Source organism: Sphaerodactylus townsendi, linkage group LG08 (assembly GCF_021028975.2).
Source record: "Sphaerodactylus townsendi isolate TG3544 linkage group LG08, MPM_Stown_v2.3, whole genome shotgun sequence".
In the NCBI taxonomy this organism is placed as follows: Eukaryota; Metazoa; Chordata; class Lepidosauria; order Squamata; family Sphaerodactylidae; genus Sphaerodactylus; species Sphaerodactylus townsendi.
In genome coordinates, this window is record NC_059432.1 from 64,816,075 (window position 1) to 64,842,447 (window position 26,373).

The following is a 26,373-nucleotide window of genomic DNA, read 5'->3' on the forward strand; positions in this document are numbered from 1 at the left end:
GAAATTCCATTTACAATGATAAAATGCTGAAAAACAAAATGATGCAGGGTGATCTTTTGGACAATACAGCTTCATTATGGTGACTTCTGGGAGACCCTGACTTAGATGAGCTGATGCTCATCCGATCTTGAAAGCTAAGTAGGGTCAACCCTGGTTAGCATTCGGGTTGCAACGAAAAGGCAGACAATGGCAACCCCCCTCAGAATATTCCTTCCCTTGAAAACCGTATAGAGCTGAGTGCAACTTGACAGCACTCCATCACTATTTAACCGAAAGCCAGAATTGGTGGTTAGAACACTGAACTAGAACCAGGGAGTTCTGAATTCAAGCCCCTACTTGTCAGGAAACTTACTAGGTGACCTTAAGCCAGTCATTCTTTTAGTCTTACGTACTTCATAAGGTGAGAATAAAGTGGAGAAGGAAGAATCATGTATGTACATTATGCTGAGCTTCTTGGAGGACAGGCAGAATAAACATGCGCTAAGTAAATACTTTCTCTGCCAAAGTTCACCCATGAACAGAGACCCTTACACAAAACCATATTTCATCATAATTTAGAAAGGCTGATTGACTACAATATGCTGATGCAATATATGCCCCATAAGTTTGCTTTATTTTACTTAATTAAATTATTCTTGGCTGGTGCGATCTATAGTCTTTATTCTGTATTCAAGTGTTCCAGTAACTCACTGCAATGGAGGATGTAACATCGCTTACCATCTCTTTGAAAATGAGACCTGGAACTAATTTATAACAGAGCCAAGAACTGTGGAACTGGCAACCAAAACAGTCAAGCAGAACATAGCCTGTCTTATATAAAATCAAGGATAACAACTAGCTAGAGAACCATTCTTATTTTTCATCCTCTTTTAATTACGCTTCTTTATGGAATGCCTGGTCTCTGTGCAAGTTAAGTTCCTTTGGTATATTTCAGCATCCTCTGCAGCTGTTTAAATTCATACACTAAGGCAGAGAGGCCTAGATTACGTGACCCTGTTTCCTTCAAGATGCTGCCCAAAGTACAGAAGCCTCCTTGATCAAGTCTAATTCAGTTCCAGAAGCAAACCCTTTTCAAGCCAACATATGGTAGCATTTCTCATTTCTCAAATCTGAGCCCCATTCTGAATTAAAATTCATTAAAAAGCCAACAAACTACAAATATCAAATAGTATTTAATGTAGGAGTTTCACATTAACCAAGAGGGCAGTATACCAAGAAAATGAACACATTACACACATTGTACAAAAAAAAAAGTCACAGACAACAAGAATAAAACAAACAGACCAGTAAAGCTCAGGGCTGCTGCTCCATGTTCAGGAGCTGCAATAGATGTAATGTGCCTAAAATGCTGGAGTAGCTTTCATGCCTAGTGATGCTAAAATCTGAATGACCTCTTCAACAGATACGGTGGCTTTATAAAAACTTCCTTGTTGTATGCAAAATCCATGGAACAGTTTTTGATGGATCAAGGATTGTGGGAATATAGGCAGCCATCTCTAGAGATCCTAGAGATCTCTAGAGATCCTCTCAATTTGAGAACAGAAATTGTTATTTCCAGGTCAGACAATCATTCTGTCTTGTATGAGGGAGAAAGGGACATACACAATTTTCCCCAGGAGATTTCTGTAGCCAGTTTACTCTTTTAAGCAGAAAGCCTATGTGCTTTGCATCTGACTCTCCCTCTTGGAGAGAACTTGGGGTGTCAAAGGCTTTTCTTGTAAAAGTGCCTCTTCCCCAACATAATCAGTGCATCTTCTCTCCAACATATCAGAAAAGGCTAGCTCTTGTTTCATTTGGGAAAGCATCAGGTATGTTGATTGGATCTGTACAAAACGGTTTTTCACTATTAGATTCTTGTCAGTGTTCATCTCCTTCACCATACAGACACAGCATGCCTAGGAGATGACTGTTTTTGGCTTAAACCACTTTCATCCACAACAATTGCAGCACCACACCACTCTTTTGTCACCATCTCCTTAGTCATTCCTATTTTCCACTGCATTATAAGTTCCCTACTGTTTTTCTCTGGCTGTGTTTTGAGGATCAGTAATGTTATATTCCCTGCCTGTACATGCAAGAAACTATTTGAAATGTTTCCAATCCATTCTTTGAAGTCTGCCCGTTAATATACACATGTACATAGATTCCACAAACAAGAGTGTATTTGCTGTCTTCAAGAGCATAGTAAGCCTTGTTTCAATTCCCTTTGCAATTTCAACAAGTGGAAGCTATCAGAGAAAGAGAAATATGGTGTCAAGCCACACCAAGTCATTTCCACTGTCTTTGCCATTCACATTACTTTACACTACTGAAGACTGCACGCTGTCATTTTAGGGTTGCCAGATGTTCACCTCCATAAACCCTTGCTTTCTTCAAAACATGGGAAAACTTAGCAAATTCACATCTGTTAGTGCAACTGCAGCCAACTTTCCATTCAAACAGCTACAATACTGCAAAACCTTCCCACCTGCCCTCTTCTTCTGGTGACAGGGAAAAAGGAAACGGTTTTCTTTTAAGCAGCTTCTCCTCCTACCCAAAAGGAAAGGATTTCCTTCCACCTTAACAAGCTCTTCTTTTTCAGTGCTCTTCCATTATCAAAGCTATTAAACCCTCAGCTCCTTGGCCTACCTGAGGAAAGTGTGTCAGAGCCTGGGCCACAGCCAATATGAGGGTGACCATAAGGAAGCCACAAGAGAGACTACATCAGGTAGCTCTTCAGATAACTTTGAGCCTCTGGTAATCAGGGAGGAGCAAGGGCACACGGTGGAAGCATCTGGATGTGACAGAAGCATTTTGAGCAGGGAAAGAATTCGTTAAAAGATGTAATAACTTTGTTGATGCTAGAATAGAACATTACATGCTAGAATAAAACTAAGAAGGCTTGTAGAAGCTCTTTCCCACTAACACCTTGCTGTGGCACAAAATGTCCAAATGAGAGCAGTTAAGCAATACACACACACAGGTATGTTCTGGGACTGTTGCAACCTGGTCAAGTCCAAGGGCAACCTAAGAAACTTATGAGGATGGTGAAGAAAACAGTTGCTTCTCCATCAATAGCCACAATAGAGAGACCTCCATTCTAAGAAATAATTATAGCTGCCAGGAAAGGATGAAAACCTGACTCCATTGTAGATGTTAATATGATTGAGAAATAAACAGCAAACACGGAGGAATAAACAGCAAACATTAAAAATATTAAAACATTAAAAACCAACAAGCCACTGAGAAATAGGAAGACACAAGCCAGTCTGGCTCAATCCCAAAGCGGTGATAGAGATAACAAGCCGTAAGACCACCTAGGATGCATAACTTGACACGCCCAGTTGCATTTCAGACACATAGTAGCTTTATCCTCCATGGTCAATGGAATAAAGTCTTCTTCTAGCAGATACTCAGTAGTGTGCCAGGCTCCAGTAAGTGGAATTAAAGGGATCAGGAAGCTCTGGCACAGACATTTGCTCACAGCTTGGGGGAACAGCATTATACACAGGTTTGCAAGTCTTTGCTGATATAGAAGTCATCAAATGGATGCTCAAATGGAAGTCTCCTCAGCTGAACACCCATGAGACCGAGTACGTTTACAGGAGGCCTGTGTCAAAAGAAGGAAAATAGGTTGGTATTGTTCTGCAGATAGAGGGAAATAAACATATCATCAGAAGTCTGTGCTAGTAAAATGTAACTTCTGTTGGGGAACTTCTGAAAACCCCAGATTCAAGTTTTAGCATTGCTGTCCCTCTGGTTCTCTCCCTTTACTTCACAGACTCTGTCAACAGAGCTAATATAAGTCATCAAATCTGCCCGATCTGACTGGTTTGATGGCAGCCATTCACCTTTAAACTGTATTCACGACTGCAACATACCAAAGGCAACCGGTGAAACTGACCCATCCTGTTCCTTAGACAGTATTTTGGGAATAGATTTGGTGCACCCAGGCTGTGGTCACAAAACCTGGCTTTTAGGCATGCATTGGTGGTATAGAGCTGTGGTGGCAAACCTATGGCACTCCAGATGTTCATGGACTACAATTCCCATCAGCCCCTGCCACCATGGCCAATTGGCCATGGTGGCAGGGCTGATGGGAATTGAAGTCCATGAACATCTGGAGTGCCATAGGTTCGCCACCACTGGTATAGAGGCTTCATGGCAAAGAGGAAAACACATGAGATTGTTGGCATCTGCTATTGATACACTCGAATGCATGCACGAAAAAGTTAACTCACCTGTTTCCTGTGCTCAAAGGACTTGAGTCTTGCTCGAATCACATTGATGGCTGGAGAGGAACCAGATTTCTGTAACTGGACAAAATGAGGAAGACATTAGAAACTGTGACTGCTGAACCCCACTCCAAAAAACAAGCTAGGATGGATTTGTTGCTAGGCAGTGGGTCATGTAAATTCAAATTAACTTCTGACATTAAGTTACTCATGATACACAGATGTATGGTGCTGTATTGCGACTTAGTTAGACCGAAGCTTCTAGGCAGGTAAATCATCCCCAAACATATGCCAGGGGAGGGAGGGGGCTTTGTTCTGAAGGAAAGAGTAGGGACCAAGAGGAGCATAAGGATCAAACCCAATCTCTCGGACCTCAGAAGAAAAGAAATAGGGCGCAGGGAGAGGCATTCTAATTAAGCTTCAAGAGTTTGGTATTAGTTCCAGACTTCATGACAGATTAGAAAGTCATAACAATGCAGAAAGATGTGACATGCAGGCAAAGCTCTGAAAGAGAAAACTTCAGCCAGGATCCTATCAGTATAATGCAAAAGAACAACAACAACTCCTTATTCCAGCAGTTCTTACCATGTTGATATTCTCCTTACTGCCACGCTTTGGATCCTCAGTGCCTGCAGGTTCCAAAACAGTATCTTTCTCTTTTTTGTCAAAGGACACTTGACTTCCCAGCACCTTCCGCTGCGTTAAGGAGAGATGAATGTTATTTTGTACACTAAATTTTCTAAATTCCACCCCTGACTTGGTCAGCATGTTCATCTTTCTCCATCAGGGAAGGTGCCTGCTATTTGCACTTTGCTCTCTTATTTCACCCCGCCTGAAGCCAGCAGTGGCTTTATGCACTCATCTGGACCAGTTGCAGCCAAGGCCTCCTTAAATTTGCATCTTAGCGTTCTGTCCACAGCAGTGTAAATTCCCATAAAAGAGGATGACAGTCTCGAGACAAATCCCTGTTCTGCTACTCACTGCAACTGCTCAGTGCCCACTCAGTGGAGAGTCAATCAGCCCTAATTTTTTCCATTCTCCAAAAGAAGGTGGGCAGTTGCTAGCCTATATCATTCTACAGTTCTAGAAAGCTACCCAGTTCATAATGACCCACACCCTCTGGGGACCCCCATTTTGTCATAGCTTAATTCTCCTTTTTCTGTACACCTGTACCCCCTAGTTTGGGCCTAGGGTTGAAAGAAACAGTCTGAATTAAACTGATATCAAAAGGCAGTATGTCGTGCTAAGATAGAAAGGAATGCAAGGTACCTCCACGAACAATCATACAACCACCCACCCTAAGAGGGCCATTTTTCCCAGTAACCTCGCAGTCTCTTTCTGGATAATTTGATCCTAACTAGTAACACAGATCTCCAAAACAATAAGCAACAGGCTGATTTAAACAATTTCCTTCATATCTCAATGATTGAACAGGAAGACTCCTACTCTTCCCCAATCATGACAAAAACCCCACTATATACAGCTTCCAAATCTCCCCAATGAGATATTTTAGACAATCTTCATGCAAAACTCCCCTCTAACTTATAAAGAATTTATTTTTAGGCTGGCTTGTATCTGAAAGATCACTTTACTATTATTCCCAAATTCTGAGGCCAACACCCATTTCCCTCCTCATCTCTGGCAAAAGGGTATAAAAAGTCACCCCTCAGCTCCCATTTTTGCAGTTGGTTTGGAATATATCTTGGAATACATAGTTTCTCTGTGGAAAGGTTGTATATTGTATCTATCACTGTACATTTTCTTTCTGTAAATTCCCTTTTGCTCTGCAAATTGCTTACTTTAATTTGGTCTCCTCTCTGTACTTTTAAAATTAAACTATTTCTGTTTAAGAAACTTATTCCCCCTCCTTGCAATTGTAGGTCTGGCTTTTAGGTATACACAGGTAGAACTTTTTTGGTATACACTTTTTAGTATACTTTTTTGGTATACACAGGTAGAACTGAAGTAATCAAAATCTGCATGTTTTTTCTGTGCTAGCAAGGGGACACCTTTGCACGTTTATGTGTAAGCCAATTCACACAATTAACTCATCATGCCAAGCCAGAAGGGATCAATGCAACCAGGCAGAACTGAAAGGTATCTTGAATAGTACCACCACAATACAATGCACTACTAACATTAGAAGGACCTTACCTTGATGAGGCCACTGAAAGAACGGGTACGTGTTCTCTTCTGAGTTGTGGGTGTACCTGATCCAGGAGTGAGAGCTTCAGAGTGCTTGTGAAACTAGGGAAATACACATCATAATAGCACCATCACTGAGGTTCTGTTGTTCAGTGACCCAGTCCAAAGCCCAAACCTAGCTCAAAGCAGGAAGCCCAAATTCATGCTTCATTGGTCTAGTTGAACAGTTTAAGGTCAACTCCTACCTGTTGAATTAGTTTCTTTTTCTTGGCAGAATCTGGCATATTATGAACATGGCGGAACAGCTCTTTCAATGCCTCCTCTGTGTGCTGATGTATCTCATCCTGGTGGGCAGAGGGATCCAACAGCCCTCGTTTCTTGAACTTCAAGAACTGGAAGTCTCTAAAACTATGGGGCATGGGCAAGTCCATGTCATCCTGTGAAGTCAGAAGGACAGTCAGCTCATCATTGGCCTGTTTGGTTCAAGCTGATCCTCTCCTAGAAGTCTATGCCCTCCAAGGTAAGGTGTCCTTTCTTTCAATATAATATTAAGTCTGTTATAGGTCTCCGTCCAGCAGTGGAGGGCAGGATTGGTCCAGAATCTTTCCCTCATACTTGAAAGACTGACCATAATTCCTCCAACATATTAACATCTAGTCTGTCGCCAGTTTGAGAGTTTGCCCAGTTTTCTACAGACTAACTAGAAAGCACATATTAATTAGGAAATGAGCAACCTTGTTGATAAATTCAGGCTTTAATCCAGTCTTCCAGCTCTTAGGACATGGATTTCCCTGTAAAAATCCCTTCTGAGCAATGGTTGTTCTCCTAAATAGGCTGAAGTTTTCAACCGGATGACTCCCCCCTCCCCCTATGGTTCAGTTTTCTTACCTTGGAGGCATGTGTTCTAGAGCCCAAATAATATCGCCTGGCATACTCCCGAATGTATGATGGAGCCTTGGAAGATAAGGGGGAAAGGAGAAATCAGAGAAGAATCAGTGTGGTGTTGTGGTTACAACTGGTGAACTAGTATCTGGGAGACCTATGTTCGAATCCCCACTCATGCTATGGAAGCTCGCTTGGTGACCTTGGGCCAGTTATACTTTCTCAGCCTAACATATTCTCACAAAATGGAGAAGAGAACAGTGTAAGTTGCTTTGGGTCCCCATTGAGGAGAAACACAGGATACAAATGAAATAAATAAATATGAGTTAAAGTCTGGCCCTAAAACAATTGCCTAGGACGAAGACAAAAAGTAGACAGTGAGCACCAGAGATGCTTCTGCTACGGACTAAAAACATGAAGAAGGTAATTCCAGAGAACTTCCTTTATATGCCCCAGCCTCTAAAAGAGTCTATAGAGGGCCAGGAGGAAAAGGGCATCCTCAGAAGCCCAGTAGGTGTCACTGAACTGATCAGGCTCAGAGGAATTTTCATAGCCTGCTGGAGCCTGTGAGCCCATATCAGAAACAGAGACACTCTCACCAAGGCACAACTCTATCATCTGACACACACAGGTGTAAGAGATCTTGTTATTAAAAGATAATCCTCTATTTAGAGATGCTAGTGCCCGGCACAGTCTACCCTGTAGAGGGAGCAAGTACATTACAATAGAGTGTACAGTAGAGTACATTAGAGGGAGCAAGTACATTCTAGGAAGAAAAGAGAGAGACCACCCTAGCAAAACAACAGAAAAAGAGGAGCCATGATGGGTATTTCAGGATAGTGAATGGGCCCAACAAGCAACAGGACGTCTCCCCCTCCCAACATCTCCAAGTCTGACCAAGACCTGGAGCTTAACGATTTCCTCCCAGAAACACTTACTTTGAAAATTTTCTGTGAGTGCTTAATCATGAAAGTCATCCCATTGTTCAGCTTAGTGATATTCTCCTGAAGGTCACTGGTGGTGACCTAGCAATAACAGAGAGCACCAAGGCACAATAAGTAACTCACTATCGATAGAGACCGGACACAGCAGCCAACTACAGGAGGGGATAGTCAGGCAGCAGTAATAAAATTCAGGCTCGGAAGAAAAGAGAGAGACCAGCCACCTCTAGTACTAAAAACCGCCAAGCATCGAAGGGCACCTACATTTCGAGGCCACAGAATGTGGGGTGCAAACATCAGAGCCAGGTTGTGAGCTGACATTTTGTTCTTGTCCTGTTTCTTTGCAGTCTGGTAAAGGAGGTCCAGGAGCAGCTTCAGCAAGCTGCGATTTGGAGGCGGTAGGATTAGGAAGAGCAGCTGCAGGGCTTCAATTTGACGTTCTTTATCTGGGATGCTGGTTTTGTTGCCCTTGTCATCAAACTGCATCAGGTCTACAATCCAAGAATTAGGAAGACATCTCTAGTGTACAGTAGGTCAAGGGCGGGGGGAATCCAGATTCTAGGCATCAGGAAACTCTACCAAGTTCAACAAAACACACCCTTCCAAATCTCCCAACTCTACTCTTCTCCAACACTAAAATCTATCTTAAAGCATGAGGTTTCATTCTGAGACACTCTTACCATGTACATAGAATATGCCTTTATCTCATTACTGTCTTACCACTGAACAAACAAACCCCATGCTACAGTACCACAAGACAATTCCCCATCTCACCTCTCCCCGCCCAAAGTTCTGGCTCACCTGAAATTTTGAGGTGTGCATGGAAATGCTTATGGGTGAGCAGGGGCTCTGGTAGTTCTCCCAGAAACATCTTCAGCAGAGTGGCCACATCGTTGGAGTGAAACTCCCCAGAATCCAAATCAATCTCTGCCCCGCTGTTCAGGGCTTCTTTCAGGATCTGCTGCCTGGTGCTGTTTCCTGGCACTCGGAACAAGCCTTCCACCCGCAGATCTGCATTGTGGAGGGAAAAGTACCATAGAAAGGTACAAAGAGTAGGAGATGTGCAATATAGCACCATTTCTAGTGGTTTCCTTCTGGCAGAGAGAATGTTCACTCAAGACAGCCAGAAGGATTTTAGGAATGGCCATTTCCGTTCACAAGACTGGGGAGATGTGCACCCCCAGCCCATTTACAAAAGGCAGCCAAACTATACTTACTCTTATGTAGATACTCAATCAATTGAGATATTTGTGCAATGCCTTCTTCTGTCAAAGGAGCTCCAAACACCAACCCTTTCTCTGGAAATGAAAACAATACATGAACTCATCAACTGTTACTCTGGCTGGAAGAACTGGAATCGGGCAAGGCTTTTCCCTTCAATGCTCAGAGGGAAGAATGACCTGGGACAGTACCTGTTCCCTCTCCCATTTTGACAATGCCCCGTCCCCTATTCCCTTCATCAGCTAATTTGGCTTCAAATGTTTAAAAAGTTGCTGTGTACTCTAAAGTAAACTGTGTTGTAAGGTAGATGTGATAGATTCCAGGACTTTGCTGAGTGGCAACCAAAACAAAGGCAGCAGCTTCTGACTGGCTGGCAATTTAGAGAGCCAGAATTTCAGCTAGTGCTGTTAGTATTGAACGTTAGTTGGTGACAGGAGGTTGGTTCTGAGAGAGCAGAGATAGATCCACAGTAAACTTCTATGTTTGCTTGGTTAAAGCATATCTCTCTGTGAGGGAAATTTTAGTCCGACAAGACTTGTCAGTTCTAATTTCCCTACCTAGCAATCTACCACTGTAAAGACACCTGATTTGTTCTATGCTCTGGGACAATATATTGAAGGGGATGAGCTAGAAAGTTTTAATTTCAGTAGTATCTACACAGTGGCAGAGGAATCCTTCTGAGAGAGATCAGAAGAGAAATTCCTATTATTTTATCAGTATGTGAAGGAATAGATCTAAAGAAAGATATCCTGTTAACCAGTCTGTGGATTAATCTGCTGTTAGTTTTACCTGAGGGGGAACAAAAACTCTCACCAAATACAGCAAGGAAGGAGTTCTATGAACAACATAGTAAATAGTGTAGAAAACCTGAATATTAAGTATGTATTACAAGAAATTAACATCTTCTGGAAAGCCCTGGGTGAAAAACAGTTATTTGTAACCTATGGTCAATGCCTGAAGAACTGAACTGAAATTGGAAATAGTGTTAAAGTAAATAAGCAACAATTTTATGTACATACAGCTTGTTTATAAACTTATCTTCTTTTGTTTTAGTTACTTTGCCAAACTGCTTCATTATTGTTAAATATATTATTCAAATCCATTTTTGTAAATCCTCTTGTGCCTGTTTTATTTTTCTGACCAGGAAAGATGTTTTAAGAAAGTCACACTCACCTATTCTGTGAGTGGTACTTGAAATCAGAGCCCACTTTATTGTTTGTTTATTTTTATTTGATATAACATGGGGAAACAATTATTTTCAATTAAAAACACTCTCATGCTACATTTTTAGTATAGAAATATATATACTCTGTTCCAGGAAAAGATGACAGTGCAGTCTGTGTTCTGTGGCGGAAGTTACAGCAGTGTGTTTCTGGCTGCTGAAAATAGTTCAGATTCTCTTTTTGTGTTAAGAGAATCTTATTTAAGCACTGCTTCTGTCACAACCATTATTGCCTGCCCTGTTACACCCAGACCTTTGAAAAAAGCATTTCTATTTCCTCCATCAGCTACTAGCAAGATTTGCCTTTTTGTAAAGTTGCTCCCGCCATGTTGTTTCCTATTCCTGTTGTGGGAAACAAAATAGCAGGAATAATTTTACAAAAAGGTAAGTCTTGCTAATAGCTGTGCGGGGCAATATAAATGCTCTTTCCCCCCAAAGGTCTATGGCCCTTTTCACACAGGCCAATAAACCCGGGATAACAACGGGTCAAACCTGGTGTGTAAAGGCATGGGGAATCAGACGGTTCCTCGTCCCCTAAACCGGGTCTGCCCTGCATCCCCCCCCCCCCAAACCTGGGTTTTTCAAGAATCGCAATCTTAGCGATTCTTTTGTTTTAATGCGCTTTGCGGCCACGGCGAGCAAACGGCCACAGCTGCAAGGCATGTTCGAACAAGAGAATCTCAAAAATCTCCTTCATTAAACTGTATTATAGGTCATTAAGAAGATAATTAGCAAGTCATTTGGAGTAGTAAAGAGCTAGCTGGAAAAGTGAGAATCCAATGAGATACAGTAGCTATTGGAACAGTTGAGATAACTTCCATTAACACTGGTTCTGATCCTGAAAACAGAGTCCTGAGTGAAACCCCTCTACAATAGCTCTTGATAACACCTGTTCTAATGGGGATGTGTTCATTGTACCACACTTTCTTATATATGAGGCAGTGGAATGGAGAAGGTGGCCAATGACCAGTTTGACTACTTGTTATGTTCCTGTTCTGGAGCATCCCAAGAAACCTCTCTGGGTCACCTTCCATGTTATGGCTTCCTCCCAGGAGAACTGCAGCTGTCTTCTCTGTTGGTCATACAGCTGTTGCTGAGGCCCTGTTCCTCAGCTGTACAGGTTGGAGCAGCACTGCATCAGTTCCATCCCACCTGTATTTACTTCTGGCAGGGCCATTCATGCTACACAGCTACTGTCCAACCCATCCCCCATATTTTCTTTTTAAAAATTATACCAAGACAAAGAATGCTATAATGAAATAACTTTATAAGAAGTATCACTGCACAAAAATGATTTCATTTAGTATACCATGGTCTATGATGACAACGTTTCCAGATAGCTACAATATTTTATGAGTATTATATTAGTTCTGGGATAGTTACACAGATGAAATCTGAGTAACTGTCTGAACCACTCAAGACTGACAACTACTTTTAGCTAAGACTGAGCTTTAATGCAATTTCTTTTTTACTAGTTCTCATCTCACCACACTCTAAATATTTTTGCTAGGACTACTTCAGATCATTCAGTCAGTGCCACTATCTTGCTACAAGAATCATTGAAAAAAATCTTGCCAGTTACAAACTCGCTAAAACCAAACATGGATTTTCATCTTTTCCCCGCCCGATGTCATTATCAGTATTCCAGTATATGTCTTTCTTTAGTTCATGCCAGCTCCAGCAGTAAAAAGTTAACAATGTCTCCTATTAGGCATTAAAACCACATATCTTGCTTGTGCACTTTCATATTATTGTGCATAAATGTTGGTACACAACTGCCTGACAGTTTTGTTTGCCTGTTAGGCACAGAGGCCGTAAACAGTTATTACCCCTTTTAAATGAACTGTGTGAAGCAGAGTTGGAACAGCAAGATATCAGGGTTGGAGTTGCCAACTGATTTCCCCCGCCTCAGAGTTTACTGTTAATATATGATTCACGCTGACCAAACAGCAATATAATCACTTCAATTTAACCAAGCCAATTAAAAAAGGGAACAGAAAAACACAGCAGATGGCCTCCACCAGTCTCACACATTAACATAAAAAGAAATGGACTTCCCAGTGGTAGAACATATTATGGATGAGATTCTACATAAGTCAACAGAACTGGGCCAGGCTTATTTTAAAAAATATTTTTCCATCCTCTGGACTTATTGCTGTCCTTTAGGTTCATTGGGAATAATCAGAAAAAGCTGCAGAAGGTTTAAAACAAAAACCTTTGTTAGACTGACATTTGTGTCCACATTCAGGTCAAGGTATTGCAAACTTAACTCAAGTAATCTTACAGTGCATTCTTTAAAAGTAGCACTAATTACCTCATCCCAAGATCACACATTTCAATCCAGTTTGGAAGAAATAAGTCTCAAATGGACTGTAATTAGATTTTAAGAAAGTACACAAATCAAAAGGGAGCGACTAGTGGTCTACCAAGTTAATAGAAGTCTTCCCATCTACTTACACTTCCATTTCAGGATTTTTAAGCAGCCATGAATCATTCCTCTCAATGATAGCATAAGATCATTCAACACAGCAGAAAAGGGAGTAGTTACCACTTCAGAAAGGACCAAAACTGATAGTCAGCTCAAACGAGCTTGGCCAAAGCACTCTTCAAGCAGTGGCTGGACAAAGTAATAGAATCATAGAGGTGAAAGAGGGCCATCAAGTCCAAAGCACAATCAAAACACTCCTGACAGATGGCCATCCAGCCTCTCTTTAAAAACCTCCAAAGAAGGAGAGTCAACCACTCTCCAAGGTAGTGCATTCCACTGTCGAACAGCCCTTACTGTCAGGAAATGTTTCCTGATGTTTAGGGGGAATATCTTTTCCTTCACCTTGAACCCACTATCCTGGTCCTAGTCCCTGGAGCGGCAGAAAACAAGCTTGCTCCCGCATCAACCTGACATTCCTTCTTGTTAGAGATGCTTTACCTTGAATGAGCAGAGGGTTGGACTAGATGGTTTGAATGCCCCCTTCCAACTTTATGGTTCTATGATTCACCAGACCAAGAACATGTCAGCTTCTCATGAACCCTCCTGGATGTGTTGCAGATTATATGGCATTGATAACAGAACCCAAAGCCTGGTCACCAAGACTAAGAGAAAAATGTTAGCTTGTACACCAAAGGCCCCACCTTTGCGTTTCAGAGACATCAGGGAACGGAAAAAACCCGAGGCGACACCAGTCCCACCAGGCAGCTGGGGATCCTCCTCTCCCATCAACTGAGCCAGCTCTGCTCCAGGAAGGTCAATCAGCCGGGTGATGTTACTGACCACGAGCTCTGTGAACACTTCAGGTTTCTCATGCCGCAGTTTCTCCACAAAGAAGTCTGGGTTGAAAATGATCGGTTGTCGGGGAAGGGAGGAGTCATTGCAGATAACAAAACTGCAAATGGCATCGCTAGGCAAGACAAGGAAAAAATTAATTTGTATGCAGATACATCGCTGAAGTATGGCAACACAGCAAAGCAAAGATTACTGTTACCTAAATGCATCATTATATAGCAGGTGGAGAATGTGTCTATTGCAATTCATACAGCATATATGGCTTTTCATGCTTCCATTTTTTTCCACACACAATCCTCTGAGATAGGCTAGCGGCTAGCCCAGAGGTAGGGAACCTGCGGCTCAAGAGCCGCATGCGGCTCTTCTGCCCTTGCACTGTGGCTCCACTGGCCCCATCCTTGCCCGCCCTGCAGGCAGCAGGGCGGGCGCACCAACTGCCCGCAGCCGGCTGGGCCGCGCTGCGGGCTTCCCCTCTCGCCTGCCCTGTTGGAGCGGGGTGGGCGCTTTCCCGGTGGCTGGCGAGGCCAAGCCACTGGCCCCATCCTTGCCCACCCTGCAGGCAGCAGGGCGGACGCATCCACGCGCTTCTCAGAATGAGCGGAGTAAAAGGTAAAAAAAACCCCAATATATACAGTGTTATCTTTATTTTAAATGTCAAAAATTATTTGCGGCTCCAAGTGTTTTCTTTTCCCGTGGAAAACGGGTCCAAATGGCTCTTTGAGTGTTAAAGGTTCCCTACCCCTGGGCTAGCCTGAAAGAAAGTGACTTGCCTAAAGTCATCCAAAGAGCTTCATGAGTCTCCTTGGTCCTTATCTGGCACTCTATAACTGGCAAAGGTAGTTCTTTAGGATAACATATTACTGTCTCAAGGGTACAAGTGCTCCACATACTTATTGACACTTTAAACAACTCTAAAAGGTTAGTGAGACAGGACCTACCTTTGCAAAAAGGCATTTTGGGTTTTGCACAGCAGAGCTTCCCCTTCTATATACTTGACAATTCTATCTTTAATAATACTTTCCATCAATTTATTTAGAACAGATGTTAAGCGACCAGACCTGCAATTTCCTGGATTTGTCACCCCAAGAAACCTCTTTTAGAAGGGTGTTACACTATTCCCCAGTCCTCTGTTACAAAGGCTGATTTTAGAGATATGTTGTATAACTTTGTTAGAAGTTCATCAAGTTTTCATTTGAATTCCTGAAGAACTCTAGGATAGATACTGTCTGGTCTGATAACTTGTTAGCTTATGGTTTGTCTATATGTTCTAGAACTATTTGTCCCAGCTCCTCATTCTCCCCTCCCTAAAACATCTGTTCAGGAAAAAAAAGTCTTATTAATATATTAGAGAAACAGCGTTGCAAACTAATATATATATATAATTATGCAACAACACATCTAAAATACAGGATAAAAACATGATTGTCATTGAAGCTGACAAGACAGAATTGGGAGATTAGAAAAAGTGGGACATTGTTATTGCCCTTATTATCCTAACAGTGCCCTCTTGCCAGATGTTGAAAAAGCAACCTGGCATAATCCTCATTGACAGATCAGAACAGCGAAGTTGACGAGATCACTCCTGAAGAAATTCCCTCAGCCCTACAAAGAACAAACTGCCAAGTGCAGTCAGATTCTCCTGCTGCTTGGTAAGCCTTCTCACAACTTGATGCGCTTCACAAGCTGAGAACAAGATGGAGCAGTTCGACACAAGCAGCTGGAGAGGACTGTTGATTGACCTCATGCTTGCATTATATAATGCTGCCTTCACACATATGCCAGCCCTGGCCAGTTCGACTGCTGAGGACACTTAGTCTGAAAACTAGCCTAAAGGGCCAACAGAGGACTAGCCTAAAGGGCCAACAGTCTTCTCCATTACAACTTTTGCTTCTTTGTCTCCTGCCACCCCAGCATTATCCAGACATAAAAGAAAACCCATGGAAGCTAGAGCATCGTTCAAGAACCAGGAGGTACCCACTCATTGGAGGATCTGGATCTTTTGTCCCAAACTTTCAGAAAGTCTGATAGCATCCAATATTAAAATAAACTAAAAGTTAGGTTGCTTACACAAGTGCTGAAATCTTCTGGAGAGGCATTGGGAAGCAGAGACACAGCTAGAAGAACTTGCTCCTTGTTTTCAGAAACAGATCTGCCTGCTCCAGCACAGCCTATGCAAATTCCACACACGCTAAACAACACAAAGACCCATTTATTGGTCTTTTTGGCACAGAGACATCAACGTTCATAAAGATCCAGTGCAGAACTCAGATCAAGCCACTTGTGCTACTTGTTAGGGGGACAGAGAAAGTGGAGCTGGGAGACTAACCACAGCACCTGCAATGAAGAACGAGAATACTGACTGGAGAGAACTTTCCTTTGTTGTATTCCTTGACAGACAAACAAAAGTGCCTGTGGCTCAGTTGTACTTGCTTTTCATACTGTGGGCCCAGGGTCAGTTTCTGGCATCTCCAAGGGTTTTAGGAAGCAACTGCTGGGACAGACGCTGTTCCACCTCAGACCCTGAAGAGGCTCCAGCAACTCACACAATGATCTCTCAAGGCTAAGTTAGGACTTTAACCTGAGTGTCCTCAATCCTATTCTCACACTCAGTTTTTCACTTTCAGTGCTTTCTTTCTTCATCAGGGTTCCTCAGATCCTTACAGTTTATTCACATTTTATCTCCATCCTTTTTTGGGGAAAATTTCTCTGTACAGCCCATAACCATCCTTTTATTTCCAAAACTTTTAACTCATATTCTCAGAAGCTCATATACAGACTATGAAAATTATCAGCTGCGTTCCTCAATTAGTGTGATCTCTGCTCAGAATCCTACTATTGGGACCATCTGTACTTGCTTACCACATAGAGAAAAGGTGGAACCTAACTGGCTTACCTGCCACATCCAAAGTAAGATGTTTATCTTCAAAACTTATAACCTTCATTTTTAGGCTTAAATTTTGTCACTTAACCCATATGCTCCTATTTTTTCAACTGACTTCACCATTCTTGCTTGTTTGTATCCTTTCCTATAAAACCTCTCTCCAGTCCCATCCTAAATCGGTTTTCTGCTTCAGATCTTCCCTTCCTGATTTTACTCAACATCTGTCATCTTGCCTTCGTTTGTTCCCCTCACCTTCAATGTGCAGCTCTTTGCTTCCTTTAACTCCTGAGTTGACCATGCATTGCTGTAATGACAAGCTAGCTGGCAACAGGCTTGGGCACAACCCTCTCAAAGAGGACTACATATGACACACACACAGACACACACACACACCCCGCAGCTTTGCAGTGTCCTTTTGTCTAGTCCAACTCCTGTTTTATGACTGGAGAATTCACAGCTGGGAAAAGCCTGAACCTCTCTTCTGTGCTACACTTTACTGGGCTTCACAATTTCAAAAGGTCACTTTATCAGCACTACTCCCTCACACAAAACTATGCCTGCCTATTATTATCACTAATGAAAATGGAAATGCAAGACGGCAACATGCAATGACAACCCTTTCACACAGTCTTGAAATAGAAAAAGCCATGCCCTTCATCCATATTAAAGTAGGGGGGATGTAAATAGCTAACACCAGAAGAAAGACAGTTCTGGCTATTCAGATGATGGAACAGTCTTGTTTGCTCAGCCAGTGGCAATCCCTTTCGGTTTTTAATCGCCATTTATCTCCCAGTGTTGAACTGGGCAGATAAGGAAAACTGTACTTATTTCCACAACAGATTGTGTGGCTATATTTTGTTACTTAGACTGAAAGCGAAATCCTGTCAGTTTGGCTCATGAAGCTGGGGGCAAGAGGAGGTGAAGAAAAGAGTAAGAAAACTTTGTTTGTGAAAGCTATATTATTCTCTATTATCTGATTTCAATGGCATGTGTTAACAAAGTTCAAGGAGACCAGAAGAATTCGCAGCATCAAAAAACAAAAACAGGGAAGACACTAAATTAACTGTGATAAGGTTTCCCAGCGTTTTGAAGATATATTTGTGGAGAGGCTACTTGGACCAAAAGAGTTTGATTCTTCCTTGTATGGTTTCATTAATAAAAGGTGACCTATTCCAGCTGTTTTTACTTTGGGAAAGTAAAAAGGCAAATATCTCTGTGTCCTAGTCTGAACTGGTATTCCTGTGATTGCAATTTTTCTTTTTAAAAAGACTGGACAAATCCAATCATTGATTCATCATCATCTATTTTGCAAATCAGTATGTCAGTTTTTTAAAAGCGGAGTCAAGGAATTACAGGCCAGTTGTGTTGAAACCTGTTCTGACCGAGGATGGAACGCTATTACAGAAAGAAAGAAGAGGATGGTGTCCTGTATAGGAAGAGTCACCACTGCTTCATTACTAGGGCTGCTTTCTGAATATTGGCAGATCTTACCAGAGTCCAAAGCGTAGAAACAGGAAGTGAACAAAAACTAACTTTGAGAAAGAACAAATGAACTCCTGGAGCACTTCAGAACTGTTGCTTAAATAGCGGACCAAAAAAAAAAAAAGACTACAGTTACACATGACTCTTCCCTTTCTGGGAAGAATTAACCATATGAATTTGAAAGTGTCAAACTGAGCACCAGCCTGTAGATCTGATGGCCTCCTCTGAAAGATCGTTGCCAATTAAAGAACTAATCAACATTTGTCGATGATCAGAGAGAATGATGGGTCCATCTCCTGTCTGACTCCTCGTTCTCTCATATAAATTTAGGCTGCATCTTGATATGAAAATAGTACTGCATTTCGCATCCATTTATCATCAGCATGAAGTCATTGAACTGTTTCATACATCCCATTTATGCTTACTGGCAACAATTACTGTGTGATTACTCTGACAGCAGGCCTTTTCGTAGTACGATTATTTTCCCCATTCATATAGCATCTCCAAATCATTTTAACAAGCAAACTACAGCTGCACAATCAGAACAAAAATAGCAGAGAACTATTTAACAAGCATAATCAACTAAAAATGTACAAGAGATGCAACTGTAATCTGGCCTTGCAAATCTACTAAAGGGGTGGTCAATCATTTCTTCCTTTATTCCTCTCTCTTCTCTTGCCCCCTCAGTGTTGCTGCCACCACATCAAATCCCTGCCCAGATGTAAAGCAGTTATCCCAAATGATTGTACTACCCAGAAACCATTGAAAAGATAAGCAGCAACCACACTATCATAGGCTATGCTGTGCTTAACAAAGTACCTGTTCTCACAGTGCATCCTTGGTCCTGAAATTACAGAGCCAGTAGCTTTTGGTGATATTTGGCAATGGTACCTTGCACTGTATTCTAAGCAGCCCTGAGATAGATCACTGCATTTATGAATCTGTCCCAACCGTTCATCCCCTAGTGGCCTTAATAGTCAATACGATGCTTGAGTAACTGGTGAAACATGCTTGGCAGTGTGGTATAGTGATTAGGTTGTCAGATCCAGGTTCAAATTCCTGCTCAGCCACATGGTTCACTGGCTGACCCTTCGGCCAATCTTACTCAACATTTTTGTGTGAGGATAACATGGAAGAAGGGTTGTCATTGTATGCTACCCTCAGCATCTTGGAGGGAAGTTGGAATGGAAAAATAATAAAGAAAACAGATACTTCCCTGAATAGATCTAGGGTGGGGTGTGGGTTTTAAAAAAAATACTGTGTAGTTCTATTCAACAGATTTCAGAAAAGACATCATAGAGTAGGAGGAAAGGCAGTTGAAATGATGGAGGCTTTTCAATTCTCAGTGAGGTAAAGGAAGGCAGAAATCTAACTATGCATGAAGTAATATAATATTTTTAAATTAAATTGCTTCTTGATTTTTGAACCTTTATGTCTTCCTATAAACCTTCCACATTGATAAGAGCTGAGAGCAGTGGTTCTCAACCTGGGGGTCGGGGCCCCTTTGGGGGTCGAACGACCCTTTCACAGGGGTCGCCTAAGACTCTCTGCATCAGTGTTCTCCATCTGTAAAATGGATAAATGTTAGGGTTGGGGGTCACCACAACATGAGGAACTGTATTAAAGGGTCGCGGCATTAGAAAGGTTGAGAACCACTGGCTTAGAGCTTGATGAAGAACGTTTTGATTATATGCAAGTGTCAAGAGTCAAAAACCAATATCAGATATTGCTCATAGGCTATTTACCCCAACTTGGCTTTCCATTGCCATTTATAGCCTTGGCCCACAAGCCTGCACATGCTATTTGTTTGGTTCTAGTATTTTCATGATACGCAGATAGGCCTTCTGTCACAGGCAAGGTCACATTAACTTTTGACAGGAAATTGTGATAAAATAGTACAACAGAAGCAGAGATAAACAAGCAGCACCCTTTAATCCCTGCCAACATTATGTTCAATTTCATCCCAAGAGTTGATCAAAATTAAGTATAGCTTCAAAAAGTAAGCACTACATCTGAAAGAGAAAGCAAAACCAAAGGAAAAATGTTCTCAGTTAAGACAGCAAAGCCCTGTTAATTATTTTATCTTTGTATTGTCGGAGGCTTTCACAGCCAGAATCACCTAGCTGTTGGGAGTTTTCTGGATGGTGTGGCCATGGTCTGGTATTTTTTGCTCCTAATGTTTTGCCTGCCATAGAAGTGTTAGGAGCAAAAACTACTAGACCATGGCCATACAGCTTGGAAAACCCAGTATTTTTATCTTATTTTTCTCCACACTGGGGATCCAAAGAGGCTTACAAAATGTATACTTTTGAATATGAAGCGCAAATATAGAATAGCATGAAAAGAAAATACAAAAATACATCCTGGGTCAATGACCACCACAGGCCAACAGCTCTTCAGCTTGCATACATAGCTGTGCCCAGGCTATAAATACCTACAGCATGTTTGCTAGGCAGATTTTTTAATGGGGTTATTTACCATTGTCTTTCCCAGTCAACTATACTTTACCTCCAGTAAGCTGGGTACTTATTTTACCAGCCTCAGGAACATGGAAGACTGAGTTAACCTGGAGCCAGCTATCTGAAAATAACTTCCATTGAATTCAAACTCTGAGCATGAGCACAGCTTTGACTGAAGTACAGCAGCTTACCAGTCTGTGTCACAGGGCTCTTTAGAAATATTAGTGACACTTAAAGACAGAAGGTTAAGAAAGCCACTCAAACGAACAAATGATGTTGTCAGGGTGGCTTGCTCTGAAGAGATGCATACTGGCTTTTGAAGCAATACAAAATAATGCACAGTTTAAATAATGACTTCTAGCTACACCATCAGAAGTACTATTAAAATGTTCACTCTACACATGTACAACAAATCTGGTGGGCAAAGTGCTGGTGCTAAACCAAGGAGTTCCAAGTTTAAACACATACACCCTTAAAGTCACAGTGTGAGTGTGTACAAGAAGGGAGGGGCTTGTACAAGGCACAGTTTCTTAGTGTAACCTGTTTCTTAGGATAACAAAACAGGCCTTTTAAGAACATTGAGAACAATTAATTCTTTTCTTTCAACACACAACCCTCTGGCTAACTGAGAATTCACTTCATCCACCCCAGGAAGTAGGTTCAAGCCCACAAACTATGCTAAAATAAGTCCAAGAATCACTGCATAGCCTTAGCTAAATTTTCCTTTGACACCAAAACACTTCTCAAGCTCCTCCCCTGAGAATTTGCTCTTTGTCAATTGGAAGGTGAGGACATAAATGCACTGAAGGCAATGTCCTTTATTTAAGTGGTCACATAACTATGCTTTATATATTCCAGTGCAGACAAAAGCAAATATACCAAACAACTTGGGATTGTTCATAGATCTGCAGGCCTAAGCTTGTCCCAGTGAATGTAGCTCAGCAACACACATTCTGTCACAGATCAGCAACAGCCAAAACTATGTACCTGCTCTCAAACATGTGTGTGCTGTCAAATGGCAGCAATTTATGGCAATCCCATACGATTTTCAAGGCAAGAGATGTTTGGAGGTGGTTTGCCATTGCCTGCCTCTGCATAGACAGAGAAGGTCTTGGGAGAACTGTGACTAGCCCAAGGGCACCCAGCAGACTTCATGTGGAGGACTGGGGAAACAAACCCAGTTCACTAGATTAGACTCTGCCACTCTTGCAGTAATAGCATTGGGATGGAAAGATAAGAAGAAATGGACTATTTTGAAATGGCTTGAATATCTATGGGAACAAATACAACTGGACATTTTTGAAATAATGGCAAGAAATAATTTATGGCAAGAGAAACAGAGAGATATTTTGAAGATCGGGACACAATTTATGGACTGGATGAAAGACATTGGAGTCAAAGAAGAAATATGGGAGAAGAGAGTACAAAGAATGAACTTATTGCTGCTTACTTAAACAAATGAGAAAGAAAACTGAGGAAGGGGGAGGGAAAAATGGGGGAAAGTATGGTTTGGGATATGTCAACAAGAATGCATATATTGTATAAATGTACTGAAATTTCAAACTATACAATAAAAAAATTAAAAAGACTCTGCCACTCTTTAACTACTGCACTTCTCAGGCATAGCACCCCAGTATTGAGATCATAGCAGTCCTCTTTAGCCAAGTCAACATGAAGATTATAAATCCCAGTAAAATAATTATATTACCCTGTCACAGCATAGGATAAAAGGATATTCTGAGAACTGCTTCCATAGTTTATATCCCAACCCCATCTGACAAAACGGGCTGTAATTTAGGAGCATTTATACCATAACGTATCAGTTAAACTTTTAAGTACCCCAAGACTCCTTTTAAAAAATTAGCGTCAAAACACCATTAACGACGGGAGTGAGTTTCAAGTTTTGCTAAAACTTTCTTCTCGCATTCTTACGGAAACAAGAAATGCAGACAGTTGCTTCCCCATAACTAACTATTCCTACCTACTTGCACCACAGTTGCATATCTAACGAATGCTTCCATTGTATCACGCAAGCCTAAAGCCGCTCTGGACCCACTTCACCACCCCAGACCGCTGACCCTGCTCCTTAGAATTTTTTACACAACCGTTCCTCACAACTTCTACAAGCCTCACCTACTGACTACGGCTACTCCATCCCAGCTTTTCTACAAACTATAATACCTGCAGGTTCTCAAATCACCCTCTTTTCCTTTAAAAACCGACTCCGCCATCTCATACTTGCCGCTCTGCGCTCCCATTGGCCGTTCAATGCCAAAAGTCAATTGGTTGTTTCCCAAGCAGTCCCGCCCCCCCATCTCCTTTACTATAGTCATTGGCTTGTTCGAATGTGGCTAACGCCTGGCGCCCTCACGCGGCTCTTAGGAGAGTAGACCAAAAAGTGGCGACGTAGGAGAGAAAAGTCATGTAGCGCGCTAAGCATTCTGGGGCGCTCGATTTGTGAGTTCTCTGTTGTGTGAATGAACGGCTTGAAAGGGGATTATCCAGCTAAAATAACTTACTTTCGCCGGTTGTAGGCTTTGTCATATGAAAGCTAAAGCGTGGGAGTTTTGTAAAATTCTGTTAATAAATCATCAATGAAACTTCAGTTAATAAAAAGGAATGTTAGATCACCCACTCTTATGCACACACATCTTTAATGAGATGGGTGATTTTGTTTTACTGGCGCAAAATAGGATTGCCGACTTTGGGTCGGGAAATTTTGGCGCCTGGGAAGGGCGGATTTTTGGGAGGCGAGGAAGCATAGCATTGTATAACACTATAGCAGGCACCCTCCAAATCAGCTATTTCCTCCAAGTAAAAGTGCCTAAGCAGGACTACAGCGGAAAAATCAAAAAGACAAAAGTAATACCTACTGGGAAATTACTCGACGTTAAGATTGACAGTGAGGAAAGACTTTCTATTTCTTGGCTCCAGCACAACAAAAGGGGAGACTTGCAAAAGAAATCAGAAGATTGAGACTGGGAAAGGCCAGCCATGGAGGAGCTAGAAAAAATTCTTAAGTATAAGAATGTGTCACTGGCAACCAAGATTAAGTTAATTCATGCCAAAGTATTTCCTGTTACTATGTATGAGTTTGAAAGTTGGACAGTGAAAATAGCTAACAGAAAGAAAGTTAATTCCTTTGAAATGTGGTGTTGGAGGACAGTTTTATGACTACCACAGATCACCAAGAAAACAATCAGTGAGTTCTAAATCAAATCAAGCCTGAAATGTCCCTAGAAGCTAAAATGACTACACTGAGGCTGACTTTGGTCACATTATGCAAAGACAAGGGCCACTGGAAAAGACAATAATGCTAGGAAAATTTGAGGGCAGCAGGAAAGGAGACAGAACCAGCATGAGATGGATTGACTCTATTGAGGAAGCCACTGTCCTTGGTTTGTAGGATCCAAGCAAGGCTGATAAGGATAGGACATTCTGGAGGGCATTGATTCATAGGGTCACCATGAGTTGGAAGCAATTTGAGGACACTTAACATACACACACACATAGTAATACCAGCTCTGGGCTGGGAAACACCTGGAGATTTTGGGAGGGTAGCCTGAGGAGAGGAGGAACTTTAATGGATATAAAAACTTTAGAGTCTATCTTCCAAAGTGGCTGTTTTCTCCAGGACTACTGATCTCAGGAGATTTCCAGCCAGCAAGAGGAGGTTGGCAACCCAAACTCCAGAGGAACTGATATCTGTTATCTTGTGATCAACGGTAATTCTGAGAGATTGCTGGGTCCCCTTTGGAGGCTGGCAATACTTCATCGGTTGAATTTTAGCTTATAACAAAAATTTAAGGTAAAAGGGGGTGGGGGGTTAGGAGGTTAGAAACTCCAAGTAAAAACTCTGAGGAAAAACCAAACAAACCCATCCTGAAGTGTCTTTAACAGACATTGTATATTCAGAATTCATCTGGTAAAGCTCTGAATTAGTTGAATATGAAAAGTAATCACTGGCTAATCACTCCAAATGAATGGCTATTAAAATTAATAACTAAAGAATCTCGTTTAAAAGAAAGTAGCCGTATCCAGGAGCTGCTCTTGGTTGGGGAATTCCTGGAGATTTGGAGGTGGAGCCTGGAGAGGGTGGGGTTTGGGGAGGAGCAGGACCTCAACAGGGTGTAATGGCATTGAGGCTACCCTCCAAAACTGTCATTTTCTCCAAGGGAACCTATCTTGGTCATCTGAAGATCAGTTGTAATACTGGAAGATTTCATTGGAAGTTGGAAATCCTAAGGAACAGCAATGGTGTTCTTGTCCCCACCCAGCCTAAAAGTACACACAGGACATTCCAACAGTAGAATCCTCCTCCCTCGGTGGACCTTCTTGTCATTCCTTTTAGTACTTCCAGAGTTTAAACTGGGTATATGTGAAAGAACCGGTTTGTCCTTGCACCACGACTATGCTTTAGTAGGCTTGACTGTGAGTGCGAAAGTGTGATCTTGAATAACAAATTCACATATGATAACCTTGCATTAATGCATTAATATGATAATGCAATAACCTTGTATTGATTTTCCTTTAACATGAAATGAGCATAAACTGGAGCCCTGTTCACACGTTATAGTGAACATACATACAATCCATGCACACTTGATTTTTCTTTTACATATGAGTTCAGTAGTTCTCAGAGGGCATTGACCACGTAAATTAAATCTCACATCCCTGGGTTCTTATGCAGAGCTCTTTCATATGCATTAGCTCTTTCTTGCAAACAATTGTAGGTAGATGCAAATCAAGTACTTACATGGTGCGGTTTCTATGGAGATAAAAGCCTCCAACCTGCCCTGCATTTTGTCTTCATTATTAACCCCTGATGGTGCCTCATTCTGAAAGGTCATAAACTGCAGTTTTCCTAAACCTTCTCTGCCTACAGCAAACAATAGTTGGCTATTGCAGCAATACCTGCTACTGTGGAAGATCCCTATGGAAACCCATCTTCTTTAAATCAGTGTTATTCAGAAACTGTAAATAAAGTAAGGAAAGAATTGCAATCAAGCTGACCCTCTCAGCCTAGTGTCTGTTTATGTAATTAAGGACTCAATCTAGTGGCTGTCAGCTAAAAGCAAAGAGTCTTAATTGTTGCCATGTTTATATCCCCGCTACTCTACCTATTCAATCTGACTTCTCCCTCTTAAAAGCATAAGCAGGAAACGACAGAGAATGCATTAGAACCAGGGCTGGTAAGAGCGCTACAGCAAAGAAAGATATTTTCAGAGAATAGCCATGTTGGTTTGCAGTAGAACAGCTAGATTCAAGTCCAGTAGCAACTTATAGAACAAGATTTTTAGGGCATGAGCTTCCAAGAGTCACAGCTCCCAATGGCAGCAAAGGGAAGTATAACCCTTAGCTCATTCTATTCTGGTTTTGGCTGACTTCCCAGATTGGAGCTTGGTTAGGAAACAAATAGCAGTGTAATGAGGTGAAATGGGGGCACAGCATTTACTGCCCTTGGCTTCAGGTTCTAAACATAGACCTTAATACATGAATGGTTGAAGTTCCAGATGATCTGATTCTTTTGTCACTGAACATTCATTTCTTCAGCATACTTTTGTTTTGTGGAGGTTGGAAATGTCATGACACCAAACTACATAATGTTGGCATATTGTGCAAACTATGCAAAGACAGAACATTAGA

General features: G+C 41.7%; 1 protein-coding gene across 1 annotated transcript; it reads right to left on the minus strand.

Annotated features, from left to right (window-relative positions):
• Window positions 1-1,153: 1,153 nt before the first annotated feature.
• On the minus strand, window positions 1,154-22,985 carry ARHGAP19 (Rho GTPase activating protein 19). The gene is made up of 12 exons (XM_048506999.1): window positions 22,909-22,985; window positions 13,755-14,020; window positions 9,400-9,480; window positions 8,984-9,193; window positions 8,447-8,673; window positions 8,180-8,266; window positions 7,248-7,313; window positions 6,605-6,796; window positions 6,369-6,461; window positions 4,800-4,910; window positions 4,221-4,295; window positions 1,154-3,589 (listed from the first exon to the last, which is right to left on the minus strand). The coding sequence occupies exons 1-12, from the start codon at window positions 22,983-22,985 to the stop codon at window positions 3,533-3,535; spliced, it is 1,542 nt and encodes a 513-aa protein (XP_048362956.1). The 3' UTR covers window positions 1,154-3,532.
• Window positions 22,986-26,373: the final 3,388 nt, after the last annotated feature.